At 36.7% G+C, this 18,325-nt stretch overlaps 1 protein-coding gene across 1 annotated transcript; it reads right to left on the reverse strand.

The window, feature by feature from the left end:
* Positions 1-9,309: 9,309 nt before the first annotated feature.
* Positions 9,310-17,562, reverse strand: si:dkey-185m8.2 (trichohyalin). The gene is made up of 3 exons (XM_058395863.1): positions 17,366-17,562; positions 15,820-16,584; positions 9,310-15,629 (listed from the first exon to the last, which is right to left on the reverse strand). The coding sequence occupies exons 1-3, from the start codon at positions 17,397-17,399 to the stop codon at positions 10,159-10,161; spliced, it is 6,270 nt and encodes a 2,089-aa protein (XP_058251846.1). The 5' UTR covers positions 17,400-17,562; the 3' UTR covers positions 9,310-10,158.
* Between the last annotated feature and the right edge of the window lie 763 nt (positions 17,563-18,325).

The following is an 18,325-nucleotide window of genomic DNA, read 5'->3' on the forward strand; positions in this document are numbered from 1 at the left end:
ATACTTAGAACAGTGCATTGAGGTAGTATTATATCATACTATCCAGCCCTGTTTATAAAACATTTTTAATCATGCCGTTGTGGAAATCACATACCCTGTTAGAAGTGCCTTAATGTCCATAAACAGGACATTTGGCAAGAAGCACAATCAGTTCAACTACCAATAATAAGGAGCCAATCATCAGAATACTGGACAAAGGGCAGAAGCACACCATGGATGTTACACCAGCCCATGAACACTTTGGTATTTGCTTACATTAAAGACTCAAAGAGCCTAGGAAACTAATAGTATGATATTAAAAGCACTGAAGATTCACAAATATTCTTTGCGAAATGGATTGTTATCTTACACTTATTAATGATTACCACTGAAAGACAGAGTGCTATTCAACTGAATTAACACTTTCAAATGTTTCAACTCTAGAAGATCACTATGGCTTGGCATCCTGTCACTGGCTGAATGATCTAGGTGGTGGTCTAGTCTGCAATGGATGGACATATATATATATATGCCATGGAAAGTCCAGAGAAACTGAAGGCATAGATGTCTCTTGAAGCTTACAACTTTGTTGGCCTAAGGTTTTACAATAAAATCAATGACAAGTGTTTCACTTAAATTCAAGGTGCTGTGCAAACAGATGTCATAAACTAGTTTGTGAGCTAAATAAAGTTAAGCTAGTTAACTTTAAGCAAGTTAAATATTTCCAACGTAAGCAACACCTAAGTAAGTATGCGACTTAGCTATCTAGTGGTACTTAGCTAGTTTTTAATATAGATTTTAGACCAGTGTTGTCCAGTCTTATCCACATAGGGCCAGTATGGGTGCAGATTTTCATTCCAATCAATCAGGAGCCACACCTGATTCCACCCATTTAATCAAGTGTTCTTGGCTTTCAACAGACTCAGCTTGGTTGGAATGAAAATCTGCATCCACACCACCCCTGTTTTAGGCAATTCTATTCATGCTTATATAAACATAAAATAGTCCTGTAAGCTAGATAAGCCTGTCTGCTGGTGCGATGATTTTATTGATCATAATTAGCCACTAAGTTGAGATGGAAGAGGCACTGCAAAGTCAAAGTCAGGTATTTTTAATGAGCTGCTCAAACCTGCTACCCTTCACAATATTCTGTTGGCTTTGAAAGGTGTCCAATTTGACAATGTGTAATAAAAACCAAGGTGTTTATGAACACCTTGATAATTCTGATTCCTGACAGCACAGTATGATCACCTGGTGGAAATACAGTCTAATATCACGTTAGAAGAAAACCAGAGAACCTTTGGGAAACCCTCAATGACACAGGAAAAACATAGAACCACAGGATGTAACACAGGCTCAGCACTAAACCTGACCCTGGGGCTGTGAGGTGTCAGAGCTACCCCATCCCCATCACTCCTTCTTAGTTGTGGCTCCATATTGTCACTATCTTTCACGGCACCAGGCAGTATGGTACTTCTGGCACTTACAGAGGGGGAAAGCAGAAGATTTTTGAGAGTGAAGGCTTTGCACGGGATCTAGTGGTGATGGTGTGTGGGTAGTGAAATTGTTCGGGGAATTATAATAGGTATTAAAAAGAGAAAGGGTGACGTGGTTTGATTACAAATAGACAAGAAAATGCATGAACTCTAATCTTGCCTCTAATTTTGATTTTGACTGACTTTGTATTTTTTTTTGTAATATGTTAATGTTAAGTCTTGCTAATTCGCCAAAACAAATAATAATATTGATAAATAATAAAGAAAGCTTGCAGGTTGCTAAAATAGGTGCTGAACAACATGAACATGGTACTGTAACGTTTTAACAGAATTTTAACAGAAAAAATAAATAAATAAATAAATAAATAAATAAATAAATAAATAAATAAAAGAAAATGTATAAATAAACAAACAAACAAACAAAAAAATCAAATAAAGATGGAATATATCCAACACTGCCGGTATTCTTGGTGAGTTTAAGGCAAATTAAATTACTAAATTACTAAGACACAGAAATTTGATTTTTCTTGTGCATGCATAACTAGATATCTACCTACTATCAGCCTAAATATTACCTATAATTTTATACCATGTCCCTGGTGTGTAAATTTGCAGAGCGCACTGAAGACACATGGGCTGCTTGAGCTGAGCTTCATCCTCTGCATGGCACACAAGTGGCCTGGAAGCTCGCTGCTATTTTGGTTGATGCTAATTTGCTCCGTGTTGGGGCTGCAGTTCACAGCTCGGTCAGCTTTCCCTGATACTATACTCCCGTTTGTCTCCGTAAAGGTTTTCCTGTCAAGTCGCGTTAACGTCTCGGGCCCGTGAACTGTGAATGCACTGCGCGCGCAGGAGGGGGCAGAAACGCCGGGATCCGCGGGGTCCTAAACGTGGTCCGGTTTCTGTCAAAAACCAAATAGCCTAATAAAGATAATTTTATTTTTCCTAAATTTTTGGACTCGAAGAGGCAGGGATAATTATAATTTGCACACCATTGTTATGGCTTTTACTACATACTTCATCAAATCGAGTTTACTTTCATCATCACATTATTATTATAAGAATACATTTTAGAACTATTATATGACATATAAGACACGCATTCCTCTAAATAAACTCTTCAACAAAAATGTTTTTTTTTTTTTTTTTTACCTCTATCCTCGATGTGCGCGCGCTCGTTGCATCAGTGCGCTCGAGACTGAACTCGCCGTGAAGATTTGTAGAAAGCTGTCTGGGCTTTAATCACATCTGTTTCCGTTTCTGTGTGATCTTATTCATTATTCATGCATCCAAGCCGAAATCCAAAAGGAAACATTTTATACCGTCTTTGAATAAGAAAATCAAATGATGTCATCCTATACTTATTAAAATACTTATAAAAAAAATAACAGTACTACTACTACTACTAATAATTTTGTTTTCTCCCTATAGCTGTAGACTATATATATTTTATATACAGCTATATAGTTGCAGATTTATGAAAAGGCTTATCACAGCACGTGGGTTGTTTAAGAAAATAAGATATTTTTGTACTAAGAGAGCAAAAAAAATGTATAGAAAATTATTCACTTATGCATCTTAATGTATAGCTAAGAAAAAAAAAGGCTTAAGAAGTAACAAATGGTGCCATTTTCCTTTTCAATTTTGAGATGCATATTATCTATTGCACATTATCTATTATTTTTCCTTACTTGTGAATAAATGCATGTAGGTTTTAATTATAGGGCTGCACTTATAATTATAGGGTATTTAAATTGGTGGGGAGGAAAAAAAAAAAACAGCAGCAAAATGCAAAATGGTCTGCTCTGGAAAGACACTTGACTTTTTTGTGTAGAGATTCTCCTTTAAATCTGCTCTTGGCTGTTTCCCAGAATTCATTCCGCAGCTGCACAGTCTAATTAGATCATATAAAGTGCACAGGGGAGTTTTTTTATTTTCTCATAGACCTTTTTTTTATTTTATGCCAAAACGTTTAGGCCTTGGGGAAGTGTAAGTTTGCACATTTAAATGCAGAAATAATTAGAATAATCACACTGCATTTATTATTCAATATTATTTATTTATTTATTTATTTATTTATGATTGTTTATTGTATGCTATTTGTTTGTTTGTTTAAACATCCTTCTATTATATTTTTCTGAGCAAATTTTTTTATTCAGTCTAAATGATCCAAGAAAAAAAAAAACATAAGCATATATTATTAATATTTTATTTTTGCAATCATTAATGGATGTTTGGGTTTTATTGAATTACTGCTTTGTGGCCCAGAGATAAAGAATTTCTTTAGGGCATGTTTATCTCACTTGGTCCATGAGTGAATCGCCATGGCAACAGCATTAGACAGCATGTGCACACCATAACCTGTTGAACTGGAAGTCATGGAGGATCCCGATAGTGTTGATTCTATCAAGCAGACTTTTTGCTATCAAGCAAAAAGCCATCTGAAAATTCTACTCAGTCTTTATATTATAATGTCAACCATCAAAATCAAGGTGAAAATCACCCATATGGAAGAATCCAGCTTGGTCTTACTACAAAAATGCGGAATACGAAAGCACAAGTAGTAGAGACTTTCAAAACTTCCAGTGAAAAAGAGAACAATGGCAGCAAACACAGCTCACAATCACTGCTGGTCCTCAAATGCACAAATAATTAAAGCAAACATCCCTACTTCTGCTTTCACGCCTTTCCACTGATGGATTTTTGCTACTGAGGAGCTGAGGGTGAGCATTTTAATATTTTAAGAGGCAGCACACGCATCTGGAGCCAGCATTTTAAAGAATATGACTACTTGAAAACCATTGAACCTAAAAGCCTAAACCATGGGGCTATATTCTCTCTATTTGAGATAAAATATATGTTCTCCAGCAACATTTTGACAAATTAGTCATGTAGTTGCTGTAGAAAGAGGTCCAATGCACACTGCTAGCTTTATTTGTGTATTTGTGGAAGCTGCAGTGATTATGAGTTTGTAGCTGCTAGAAAAGGCCTAAGGGAGTACCTGAAAGATGATTGCACTGCAATGCAGATTAGCCAATGCTATACTTATAACAGCATTGCATTTTCTGTATTTTTTAAAGCCCAAACACAAACACACACCAAAACAGAGTCCCACGACCTCAATCTTGGGTTCTTTCTGTTCAAAATTGCAGAAAGGTCTGACCAAAAGAAGTAGGTACATGAGTGATCACAAGAATATACATTTAGTCTTACGGTCAACAACGAAATAAAAGCTATTCTAAAGTAAAGCAAAGCAAATTAAATGACAAAATAATTTAAGATATTTATGAAAAAAAAAAAAATCAAAGCTGTTCTGAATGGCTTGGATTAATCTCAGTATTAACACACTATTCCTGGAAGACCCCAGAGTTTGTTAGAGAACATATGTAAACAAGCAGAATCGTGAGGATCAGAGAGCTATAAAAACAATTGTGGGAAAACTACTGGAAAACAAAGTACTAGAAGATTATAAATCAGGGTTTGGTTATGAAATAAAATCCAGACTTCACACAGAGCATCCCACAGAGCATTTGAGCATATTATATATATATATATATATATATATATATATATATATATATATATATATATATATATATATATATATATATATATGTGTGTGTTTACAAAAGGTAGAAAAGACAACCTTTCAGGCGCGTGTTCCTCATATACGCAATCAATCTTTAATCTCTTTCTCTAAAACGCAGTGCTTTATTCATTACACTTCATGTGCCACAATCAAATTTTCATAGAAGTAATCGAGATAAAGCTAAAATGGGTCATATTTCCCTCCTGTTATTTCTCATCTTCTTCTCCTGCCCAAAGAGAAGCTTTTCCCCTGTGGATACAATACATGCCTGGGTGTTAGACAGTGCCAGACAAGACGGACTTGGCTGATTTTTTCGTGTTTAATGTGGATGAGGACGTGCGACTGAGTGAAGTATTAATTGGGTAAACTTTTCTAAGGCCCTGTAAAGCCTGATGTGTCAAAACAGTTACATGGATAACACTCTAAGACATAAATGAATGCTTGCATGTGATGATAAATTGCAAAACTGTATACAGTGTAAACGCACTGAAAAAAAAAAAACATTTAAAAGTTGGTTGCCTTGTAGTACAATTTCATTAAGCCACCAAAGGACAGTGGATAGTTAAGGTGAATTTATGATATAAGACCACAGGGAGCAAGTATAATTGATTCATTGCAGTCAGGGGGAACAATGTGTACATTATCAGTGCTTGTATTTAATGATTAGTTATTTTCCAGCAGAGGTGATAAAACACACAAGATTCTGCACTACTGAGCTGAAACAGGAGTGAAAATGTGATATTTAGCAACCTGTCACAAAAAAGTAAGAGAGATGAAAGCAAGTTCCTGAGACAATCTCTATATGTATACATTTAGCTTACAAACGTTTTTAAACTGACATATTTATATTTATTTGGTTTGGATTTTTTATGCTTCATGATATGTTTCACTTCCCGTAGATTTATAGTTTTACACACATATGTGCTCTTTTCTTCCACACATTTTAAAATAAGAAAAGCAGTTTTCAATACTGACATATATTAATCTTAATATATGACAAAAATTGATCCCCACCAACATATTAAACAGACCCACACACCCAAAAAGTAGAACGTTGTAGCTAAAAATGTGCTACACCAGCGCCCTCTACTGATCACTTTGTGTAAAAAGCACACTTTACCTTGTTTAAAAGAATTACATCTTTTTGTGGGGGAAAAAAATCTCTTGTATTTGTCAGTATAATAGCCGTTGTTGCATAGTTAAATTATATTTGATAATTAAATAGTATTTGATTTTTTAAATAATCTTTTCCCAAAACCTGCTAATCAGCCAATGAGATAAGTTCAATGTAGACATCTATGCTGATCTGAGGTTCCTTTTTCCAGTGGGTCCTACTCTCTGTGATAGTGGGAGGAACTCTGAAGACTGGAGTGCCTTGGAGTATAGCCCTCAAATTGCTCAGTCTGTTTGTACTTTGCACCCCACAAAGACAAGCGGAAGGGAAATGAATTATTGAAAAATGAGTGAATGAAATAAAACATTTTTCTGATGGTTAAACAAAAACAGTTCAACAACAACAACAACAACAACAACAAAAAAAATCAAATTTAGTGTATATGTGCAGTACAGAGCAATAAAACAGACAGTAAAACATATATGTGGTTACACTGTGTACATTCTGACTTCAGATTTTCTTCAAATTTATCACAAAAGCTTAGTAAAAAAAAATAAAATAATACGAAAACAGTGAACAGTAAAAAATGACTCCAGCGAGTCAGAGTAATGAAGGATGGTACTGTACAATACATTTCCACATCACAAATGTTGCTTAGTTCATTTTCATACATGTTTATAGCTCACACCAACAGGGTATGAAGTAGCATTTTATTTTTCTTCTCTTTTTGGGTTAATTGTGCTCATCTCTACCAATATAAGCTGTTTGAAATCATAAACTTTATATTTTATGGTCTGCATGCCATGGTGTTCCTCTTCTGCTGTGTCTTGTCTATCTCAGAAGAACATCCAGCACATTGTGAAGATAAGCTCTTATCTTACAAATGTGGCATCAGCATTGTGGTTTCTCTGGTGCCATTATGATCAGAACACAGGCTATGGAAGATGATCCTAAATAAGTTTTATAGTGTATCATCTATTTAAGTTTGGCTCCTCATTGTCCACCTTTGGAGAGATATGTTTGACTTTTCTCAAGTGGGTGCAGTCAGTGTTTCTCAAAATGCCATGATGGTGACCTTGCACAGACCTCTAGGAAACCGATATCCTGTTATATATGTTCTGTACATCACCGCTGTATAAACCAATGTCTGTACTTTACAGCTTAAATGACTGTAGAGGACTCACAAGTGTTTCATTGTGTTCTAAATGGACAAGATAATGGACAAGTATTAATTATTTCCAATGAAAACATGTTCTGCATTCACAGTGGATTATTGTATGGACTATAAAACTCTGCCGTCTGTTTTTAAAACCTCTTGAATAATAATGACATACTAAATCAGACATTCACGCACCCGGTCGAGTACCAAAACCCTACATTAGAAAATCCATTATTCAAATGAGTTATTAGCCACTGATAGAACTAACATATTAAATCCACTCTGAACGGGTGGAAGTGTTTTAAAAGGCCTATAACTATCAAGATTCTAAGGCTTAGGTTTCAAACAATGTCCCGACAAAGTTACTTTTAGATATATCAAAAAAAAAAAGAGGAACAGATGTATTCAGATATGCCATCCAAAGTGCCACTTCGTTCACTACTCCATTCCCCTAAATGTAATGAAAGAGACTGACTAAATAACTAGCACAAAAAGCTACAATATTACTCATTATTATATTGACAAAATGCACACATTGTGCTTTGTTCTCATCATTCGATGCAGTTAAATGGATTTTATTAAGTTTCTGAGTGAAATTACGTTGCTTGGGTATAGGAATTACCGAAAGGTTCTAATTTAGAATAAATGAACAGATACTAAATTAAAATAATAGTTAGCTTAATGGACAATTTAATGGACTAAGCTAATGCACTCGTGCGTTTAAAGCAAATTTGCTATTTAATTGCATGTTACATTCACCTAAGTGATGCACTTGCCTTAAATCTAACAATGTGGTCTTTGAAAGGCGAATATAAACTATGTATTTTACTGCATGAATGGTAAGTGCTACTTTTCTTTCTTTACAAACATCCAAATAGTCTCCCTGCTGAGAGGTATCAACATCACGGTGAAAAGTAAATGCTATGGATGAGCACTTTCCCATGCTCAGGCAGTTTGATTTGACAGCCTGCCTGGTGTAAAAATATGGTAAACGGATATCTGTCTCACAGGAGACAGCCACAGGCCTCAATTACTGCTGATTACATGTGAGCATCTTGCTTCTTGTCATGCCTGTCTGTGTGGCCATTGACAGAGATTTCTATTTCCAAACTCTGCTTCCCAGACTGAATGGGACTCTTTCAAATGAAACATTGGAAATAATAATTTACCCGTCAGTAGAACAGTGGAAACCCAGCAAGAGACCACTTTACCACAGGGCTAATGGCAAGTCCATTTATATTTATTTTGCCACTAAAGGCTTCTGCTGTGTTTGAATAATAAAACATGGTTTATCTCCTTTTAATGTCTTACACAGGTGGTTATCTCTGTGAACAATATTCAATAAACTGTGTCTATTGCTAACCTGATCTCATTCAACTTCCTCAAATAAAGAAGTTGAAAATAAGAACTTAATCAACTTAATTAAGCCAGATCTGTTAGACCTTTGAGTTTTCAACTGAGTTCACAATAAATGTACTATTGCTTATTTTCCATTATTTTTTTCTGCATTTACACTTTATGAAACATATATCCACAAATTCAAGTTTCCAGATCCTTAAGTGTTCATTTACATCCAAAAAATGTAAATAGGTTTAATTCTTCTATTCATTAAGTTTAATTATGCCACCAGTCAGTTTGTGCTCTGAGAACACATTTCAAGAAATAAAAATCATCCATAACTTTATATGGTATGGTAAATACATCTATACACATACACATATACATATATACATCTAACTGGGCTCCTGCATGAAATATATTACCACTGCTCAGTTCACATGGTGCTTTCTCAATGTAATCTAAAGCTATCTATAGCAGAAGCAACAAAAAGCTAAAAAATTAATTGCACATTCTCAAATTATTTAGTTATAATGCATCATGCTTTTGGCATGATCCATCACTCAAATAATATCTTATAAGTTTTGGTTTTATTTTGAAGTACTATGAAATACTATGGATAAAAATAAACAGACTGCAGTCAATAATGAATTATCTACAGTGGAACTAACAGGCCTAGCCCAAACCTGTTCCAGCATGACAGTGCCACAAAGTGAGCACCATAAAGACATGCTGATGTTAGTGTGTAAGAACTTGAGTATCCTGCCCAGAGTCCTGACCTTAATCCCACTGCCCAGGTCTCTTTATCCAACATCACTGCCTGACCACACTAATGATAAACTGAGTTTAACACAGAGGATTCAGCTAATAGTTTATTGTTAGCTTTATATTATTATAAAGCTTTTTAAGTGTTGAAATTTGGTGTGTTTGAAAATATAAAATAAATTAGCACAGTGATGTTTGCCTTAAAGGACTGAAACATGAAACAACTAATTTTAACACATGATAAGGTACTGCTGAAAGTAAAATTGCATTGATCACATTCACAGTTTCTATCCAGTTACAGTTTTCTCTGCAATTATACATTCTTAAATTGTGACAGCAATCCAAATTGCACGTGGTCAGTACTTCGAACTTTGTTCTGAATTTGAGCGAATAAATGAATAGGATTCTGTTTGACACAGAAGCTACAACAGAGCCCTAACTGGTATCATAGTAGAATTTTGGAGTTATGTAAAATTAAGAGTGCAATGGAGCCAGCAGGTGTCGCAGTGGCTCTATCACGTCAGAATGTTAACCCTTTCAGATTCTGCGTCCAAAAATGTTCCTTTCTAAATAAAGAATACAAAATTATTACTTACCACCCCATAGTTTGCATTTATTTATTAACAAATACATGAACAAAATACATGAAAACTCAGATCCTGATTTTACAACATTTTTGGGTACATCTTTACAAAAGTTCTGTGGCCCTGAAACATATTTACTTTGCTTGGTAATAACATCCATGGTTTGCTGCCACCATCTCATAAATCATCTCCAATAGTTGTACTACATGAGCTTCCCTATGTCTGTTATCCAGCACTTGATATCTACTGCCACATTTTTGGATGAGCCATTCCAAGTCCCCATTCCTCTTTATGTGTTGTTGTCCACTTTCTCCAAGAGCCTCTGCCCATGTAAACAGAACAATAGTATGTTTCCAAGCAGCCTCCCCCAGCGTGGCCATAGTGCACTCCACTGCTTTCCTGTACTGTCTTGTGAAGGTTAAATAAGCAGGCAGGAGAAGAACGAAGGCATGAGGTCCAGGTGTGCACAGAGAAACACTGTGTATGAGATCCTTTTGAAAATTCATATTCATATCTCTGGAACATCTCCATTTTATCCCATGGGGCTCCACGACTAGTAAGGGCTTGCCAGATATGTTTCCTCTCCATGGGTTGCCAACCTTGACATCTTGTCCCAGGATTGTGCGTGTAGCTGACTGGTGTGATGACCAAGCTTCGCCTATGAGCATCAGCTTGAGTTCAGAAAGTGGGTAGAATAAACCGTGAGCCACTTGGTCGTCAGAACTGGCTGGTTCAAGGAATTCCTCAGTATCATCCTCTTTATTAATTGTGTCTGTTTCCTGTCTGTTTGCTTCATTCCCTTGTACTTCCATCTTTACCTCTAGTCCTCTGCTTTTAACTAGGCATGCTAACTCCTCATTCTCAAGCTCGTTGTATGTGGTTTCAGATGATGAAGCCATTTCAACACTGTGGTCATCATCTCCTGCACTGCTATTTCCATTTTCTCTATCATAGGTTGTACTTTCAAATCCAACCTCTTGATACATTATTTCACTGTTCTGTGACTGTATAACATTAGATGTTCTCTTTTGATTCCATGGTTTAAAATCAGGACTTGGATTGCTGTTGATCATTTTAAGCTCCATGTTGTATAGATATTTCCCCCACTTTTCCAGCTGCTCTGATTTCATTTTCATCATTTGTTTCTCAATGTTCATCTCACTTTTCTGGTTCTCTAATTCAGCTGTATGATTTTCTAAATATTTCTTCTTGGATTCAAGTGTTACATTTAGATCGTTCAACTCTTGTTCTGTTTTCTTGAATGCTTGATCTCTCAACTTAAGTTCTAGTTCACGGTTTTCCATGTTGTGCTCCTTAATATCCAATTCTTTATGCCGTTTATTCAGGTCTTGTTCTTTATTTGTGATGTTGTTCTCTCTGATGCTAATTTCTTTCTCCAGGCCACTTAACTCATGCTGTTTTGTTTCTAAAGAATGATTCATTTCTTCTAATTTCTCTTGATTTTTCTTGAGATCATTTAACATGTGGTCATTTTGCTCTTTGTTCATTTGGACCTCTCTTTCCTTTTTCTGCACAATTATCTCTCTCTTTTCCAAATATATTTCTGCACTCCTGATATTTTCCTCTCGTTTCTGAAACTCATCTTCTTTCTTAGTGAGTTCTTGCTCCCTTTTCGCTAAGGTCTCTTTGAAATCTTCTAATTGGCTTTCCCGTTTTTCAGTCATCTGACATTGGTGGTTGTTCAGAAGCTGTTGCTGAGCTGGTTTAACCTCATCATTTTTGCACAGTAGCTCTTGGCTTTTTAGTTGAAGGTTATTTTCTCTCTGTGCAAGCCCCTGTTCTTTTTTCTGAAGCTCTTTTAGCTGCTGAAACAAATCATATTCTTTATTAGTCAGTTCAGCTTGCCATTTCTCATTATCTTTCTTGCTTTTCTCCAGCTCCTGTGATCCCTTTAATAATTCCTGTGCCTTGACTTCATGCAACTGCTCTGAATTCATGAGCACTTGCTCTATTTTCCTAATTTCCTTTTCCCTGTTATCCAGATTCGCTCTGAGACTCTCAAAGTCTTTCTTTTCTTTTTGGAGATTGATTTGTTTTACCGAAAGTTCATCTTGCATTGTCATCAGTTCTTTTTTGCTCTCTTCTAGGTGTTGCCTAATGTTTTCAAGTTCCTTTTCCTGCTTTTCAGAAAATTCTCTTTGTGCTTTCTGCTTACTGTCCAGTGTTTTCGCTGAAGCCTCATATTCTTCATATTTCTTCTCAATTTGTTTTTCCTTTATATCCAAGTCTTTTACTCTATCTTCAATTTCTTGCTCTCTTTTGTAAAGCATATCCGCAGTATTCTTCAGTTCTTGCTCCCTTATTTCTAATGCATCTTTGATGGTCTGTAATTCATTTTTCAGTTGATCAGTTGCAACTGCCTGGATTTCTTGCTTTTTCAATAGCTCCTGTTCATGTCCTTCTATCTCTTTATTTGTTTCTAACAGATCTTGCATTTTAATCTGAAGTTCATGTTCTCTCTGTAAAAGCTCCTGCTCTTTTTTCTGAAATTCAGTTGATCTTTGCATCAGACTATTTTCCTTTATAGTTAGCTCTGCTTGCCACTTTTCAAAATCCTGCTTATTTTGCTCCAGTTCCTGCATGCCTTTTGTCAGTTTTTGCATCTCGCCCTCGTGTAACTGCTCTGATTCAATTAACTGTTGCTCTCTTTTGCTGAATTCCTTATCTCTGATGTCTAAGTTCTCTCTGTGGCATTCCAATTCTTTTAACTGATCTTGAAGATCAGTTTGTTTTACTGAAAGTTCCTCTTCCATTTTCCTCAAGAAAATTTCTTTCTCTGCTAGCTGCTTCTTGATATGTTTTCTTTCCACTTCCTGCTTTTCAGATACATCCCTCAGTTCTTCGTGCTTGCTTTCAAGTTCCGTTTCTCTTTCTGTCAGCTCCTTTTCTCTTCTCTCTAGGTTTTCCTGGAGTATTTGGTTATTTTGGCACTGGTGTTTCAGTTTGTTTTCCTTTTCCCTTACTTCATGTTCTCTTCTATCCAGCTGCTGTTTCTCATCTCTTAGTTCTTGTTCTCTGCAGTTAATGTCATCATCTCTGTTTTTCACCTCTTTTTTACCTCTTTCAAGCTCTTGCATATTTTTACCTAAGATTTGCTCTCTGTCGCACAGCTCCAGCTCTTTATTGTGAAGTCTTTGCTCTCTCTCTGCATCTTTAACGTCCATTTCCGCAATCCTTTCTGAAAGCGTCTCCTCATAGTATTTTTTCATCTCTTCAGTCTTCTTTTCCAGCTCTTTACTCCTTTGATCCATAAACTCCAGTTCCATTAGTTGTGTTTGATTTCTCTCTTTCAACAAACAAATCTCATGTTCCTTCTTTTTAATGTTCTCTTGGTTCAGTGCATCTTTGATTTTTCCCAATTCTTCAGATTGGTTGAGTATATCTTTAAAATCCTTCTCTCTGCTCTCATTTTTTATTATCTGGGACTGCAGGTCCTTTTTATAGTCCTCACATGTTATTTGAATTCCTTCTAACTCCTGAATGAGTGCTTCATTCTGATTTTGTAGATTCTCCACCATTATCTGGACTTCATTTAGCTGCTTTTTTAATTCTTCTATGTTAGCTCCACTCTCTTCATTCTGTTGGCGCAGATAGTTAATAGTGTTTTCTTTCACCTCTAAGATCTTCCTTGTGTCATCTTCTTTTTTTCTAGCATTCTCCTCATTCAAATTCTTCATTACCTCTATTTCCTCTTTTAAAATCCCATTTTCTCCTTTTAAGAACTCTTCCATCTCTTTGTACTCATCCTCCAAATATTTTATCCTGGAAGTGTGTTCAGCCGTTTTTGCCTTACTATCATTTTGCACATTTTCTATGTTTCTCTGTTTGGCATCAATAGTTTGTTTTAGTGTTTCAATCTCCTGCTCTTTCTCCGTAAGTTTTTTAACCAAGTCACTGATTTCAACATTTTTAGCCATCTCTTGCTGATTTTGTCTCTGCTGTATGGCAACAAGTTCTTCATCTTTCCCCACAAGTTTATCTATAAGTTCGTTGTATTTTAATACAATATTTTCATGTATTTTTCTTGCAGATCCAGAAGCTTCCACTTCTTTTCTGTAAGCAACCTGCAAATCTTCCATTTCTTTTGTCATCAGCTCTATCATTTCACTAAGTTTAAGCTTCTCTGCTTCCCTCTTTTCATTCATCTCTCTCAATTTTTCCTCTTGTTCCCTTACTTTATTTTCACTTTTCAGTTTAATTACTTCCATCTCTTTCTGTTTCTCTTCGAGCTTTTTCTCAAGTTCGTGTTTCTCTGTTAGTCTTCTCTCCTGCTCTTGTTTCTCATTTAAAATATCGTCTTCATATTTTTGTTTTGATTCTGCCATCAGCTTCTGCAGCTCCACAACTGTTCTTCTTAGCTCCTCTTCCTCCTTCTTTTTGTGATCCAACTGCCCTTTCAGCTCATTTTCAGTATCCTCATGCCTTTTCATGAGCTCTTCTTCTCTTTCTTTTCTTTCTTGCTCTTTCAAAATGCTTACACGTTTAAGCTCAAGGACATTAACTTGCAGCTCATCCACCTTTTCTTTTAATTCTTCATTCTCTTTTTCTTTTTCATCTAACTTCATTAGAATCTCTCCCCTCTCTTTACTCCCCTTATTTAGAGCTGCAATTAGGCTGCTGTTTTCCAGGCTCAGCTCCTGAAGCTCTCTCTCCCTGTCCTCTGTTAACCAAACCATCCTCTCCTCTAGCTCGCTCATGATACTCTTTCTGTCATCATCAGTTCTATCCATTCCCTCCTCCCTTTCTCTAGTTGTTTTTCCTCGTGATTTCACTTTGTCTTTCCTCCAGTCAAAAATCCGCCTGATGCTTTTAACCTCCCTTTCTCTCATCCGCTTGAGCTCCAGGTCTTGACGCTGAAGCTTTTCGTTAACTTCTTTTAGCTTTACATTGAACCTTTCATTCTTTTGCTTCCCAAGCTCCTGAATCTCCTGCACAACTGGTGAGAAAGCCTCACATCGATTACATGAAACCATTTTCTCAATCTTTTCTAAAAGTGAGGTTACCTGAGCTTTAGAGCTGTCACCTTCCAAGACAATGCTGCTGATGACATGATATCTTTTTGCACACTTCTCCATTAGCCAATGAAGATCTTTCCCTCCTCCTTGGATGTGTTGCTCAATAGTAACCCCCTCTCTCAGCTGATCACCTCTTGTGAATAGCAGTATGGTATATCTCCATATTCCTTCCCCGAGTAACTCCAAGTGCTCTCTTACAGCTGTAGCTCTGACTAGGGCATCCACCCTCAGTGTCAACAGAAGGGCATGAGGACCAGGAGGACACAGTGTCACACTAGCACAGATCTCCCGCTTTATTCTGTCTGTTGTGATTCCTTCAGGACCACCCTCCCATCCAGGAACATCTACTACTGTCACCAGTCTTCCAGAGATTTCTGCTTGCTGCCTTGAACATTCCTCTGTGGCCTGGCCTGTTTGGAAAAATGTAGACCCTCTAAGGATGGTATTCCCAGCAGAGCTTTTCCCAGTCTCTCTTTCTCCAAGGAGGATGAGTCGAAGTTCTGGGACACGACGGGAACCCCTGGAGAACAAACTTGTTTCATCCAGGTCCTCAGGTAGTGAAATATCAGCTGTGTAAGATAATAAATCATGTAAATACGTGTTTGTTGACTTAATTATGACATATGACACATAAAAGATAGTTTTATCAGATCTCTATCTACAATAAAAGATAAATATTTTTATGGATTGCTTAAAATATAACGTTTTTAAGTTAAATGTCTTCTGTATATGCAGGGAGAGAGTATTAGATTGCCTCACTTGTCAGCACAGCTTTTATGATCCCTCTTTGTGCTTGAATCTCCATTATTCTTTGTTTCTTTCTTCTTTCTCTTGCTCTCCGTTTCCCCTCCATCTCAATCCCTAGTAGTAAAGGATCACATTCATAATGTTTTCCTCCTCTTTCCTTTACCATCTCCTCTATTTTCCTTATCAGTTCTTGCACCTGAGCACCATCTTTGCCACAGCGTTTGTTTTCGAACACATGGAACCTGTTTCCACACCTCTCAAGAAGTTTCTGAAGTGACTTTCCAGCATTTTGTAATCTTTGTTCTATGGGAATGGAGCCTAGTTCCTCCCCACGTGTGAATAGGAGCATGGTGTGAGTCCATGCTGTCTTGCCCAAAAGTTCCAGGTGTTCTTCAACCTGTCCATAATAGTCCTCTGTTACCGAGGCAGAGGACCGTATCACCAGAAGCAAAGCATGGGGTCCAGGTGGACAGACTGTCACACTTCTCATTGTCTCTCTTGTCACCCAGCCTGGAGTGCCATTGCCAGAATAGTACCATTCCCACCCTGGAGTATCCACCACTGTAACTCGATAGCCTGCTATGTCAGCTCGTCTTTTCACACACTCCTCTGTCGGCTTTCCACTCTCAAATCCTCCAGCCATGCCAAGAATGGTGTTTCCTGAAGAACTTTTCCCAGTTCCTTTGCGGCCTAGTAGGACCAGACGCAGCTCTGGAAGTGGAGGGTTATCATGATTAGGGTCCCCTGCTGTCTTTTCTGCAACCTGGTGTTTGGCTTCTGCAAGAGATAACAAAAAATAAATTAAACATTTTTTTGTTGTTGTTGTTGTTTTACTAGTAGTAGTGTTTACTAGTAGTTACTATGTAATTGTAATTAATGTATGCATTTAAGTAATTAAATCTCACAGTATTTGCAAAAATTGTATCAAAAATAAAATAAATGTTGTTTCAATATCCATTAGCAAAATGCCCAGCATGCATAACATAATGCAAATGCATCCTACATTCATTAGGGAAGCTTCACAGCAAGTATTCCAGCATCAGTTGTATAGTGCTTGTGGAGTTGTAAGAACTATAAGCTGATCAAAACACAGGATGTGGAATTTCTCAGAATGAAATACAAAAGAGAATGCTAGTAATGTTATGAATACTAAAAAATCTCTATATATAACAAACAAGAAATTGTTTGATATCAAATTTCCACAAAAATGATGCTAAACCACAGGAAAAGACACATACAATTTAACCCTTGTTTATAAATACAAATTTAATAACTAGGAAATTTGCAAGGTCATTTCTGCTTCCGGATGAATTCATGCTAGCAGCAGAAACCGTCTACCCCTCAAGTGGCTGTAGTGCTTTTTACTTCCTTTTCCAAAATGCTTCATAAAGGAAAGGAGTTTGCATGTATTCATACTCTGCATGCTACTGTAACACCACAATGTCTTCCCTATAACTAATTTTAAATGCTTAAATATATCTTCTCATAACTTGTGTGTTGTCCTAAAAGCCTATGAATCTATTTTACAGAAAACTACGGCACTATTTATACAGCTTACCGGCACTGAAGGGGTGGGAGCTCTGTGCCTCCATCACTCTGCTTTATAGTCAAGCCTCAAGTCTTTTCTTCTGTTTGGATCCACTTACAGCTTTATTCTATCCATCGTTTTAATGTAATCTCATTAGAACAGACCATTCACTTCCGACTAGTGTACAACAGAATGTAGAACCCAGGTCACGTGATTAACCTGTGGTTTCTCGCAAACTTGCAGTGTGACACAGGAAACAGCATACACTGGTGCTGCCTATACAGACACTGACAGAGCGGAAATCATAAAAACTCTGTGGTTAAACCTGCTTCAGTAAAGAGTCCCTTCTTCACATGCTATGTGTCTACTTAGTTTCTTTTTAAATTTATTGTACACACTTTTTCTGTATACACATAACTGTGTTACAGGTTCCAAACCCTATTTATCTTTTAGTGTTTCCCCTGCTATAACAACTCGCATCAACTCAAGCTCTTTTCTAATGGAATAAGGTGTGTTAGGAGTAATGAAAACACTAAGATGTGCAGGACAAGGAGTACTCCAGGACCAGGGTTGTTAACCTTCAGTGTGGTACAGATAATAACACAGTTCACCACAGTAAATAAGCTTAGTGCTTACAGGGTATTAGTGCTCTTCTGACTTTTTAGTAAACAGTCTTTAAGGTTGCAGCTAATGGGTGGTGGCCTGGTATTCACACTGTCTTTTTTTTTTTCTTTTAAAAACTCCTAAGTAGCATCTCTTCACTAACTGATCATTGTCTGCACTGATATTAGTTAGAAATAAATGACTGATCAATTCAGTGATTTGCTCTTATGAATGCTATTTCATTTCACAGAGAGTGTAAGGGTCTTTCTCTGTCTTGATGATGATGGGATGGTGCAGGAGCACTGGAGGCAATATGGGAGTCTGTATATGATTTCAAACTGAATTGATTAGGCATCCATGATCATTGCATGAAATTCCCTATATGTG

This window comes from Hemibagrus wyckioides, linkage group LG07 (assembly GCF_019097595.1).
Source record: "Hemibagrus wyckioides isolate EC202008001 linkage group LG07, SWU_Hwy_1.0, whole genome shotgun sequence".
Taxonomy (NCBI): domain Eukaryota; kingdom Metazoa; phylum Chordata; class Actinopteri; order Siluriformes; family Bagridae; genus Hemibagrus; species Hemibagrus wyckioides.

Bases quoted from the DNA above. Each gene is read 5' to 3' on its own strand.
- si:dkey-185m8.2 (XM_058395863.1), bottom strand. From the start codon at position 17,399: ATGGAGGCACAGAGCTCCCACCCCTTCAGTGCCG. The intron at 16,585-17,365 runs GTAAGCTGTATA...TATCTCTTGCAG, and splicing joins CTCCCACCCCTTCAGTGCCG to AAGCCAAACACCAGGTTGCA. The intron at 15,630-15,819 runs GTGAGGCAATCT...TATCTTACACAG, and splicing joins CATAAAAGCTGTGCTGACAA to CTGATATTTCACTACCTGAG.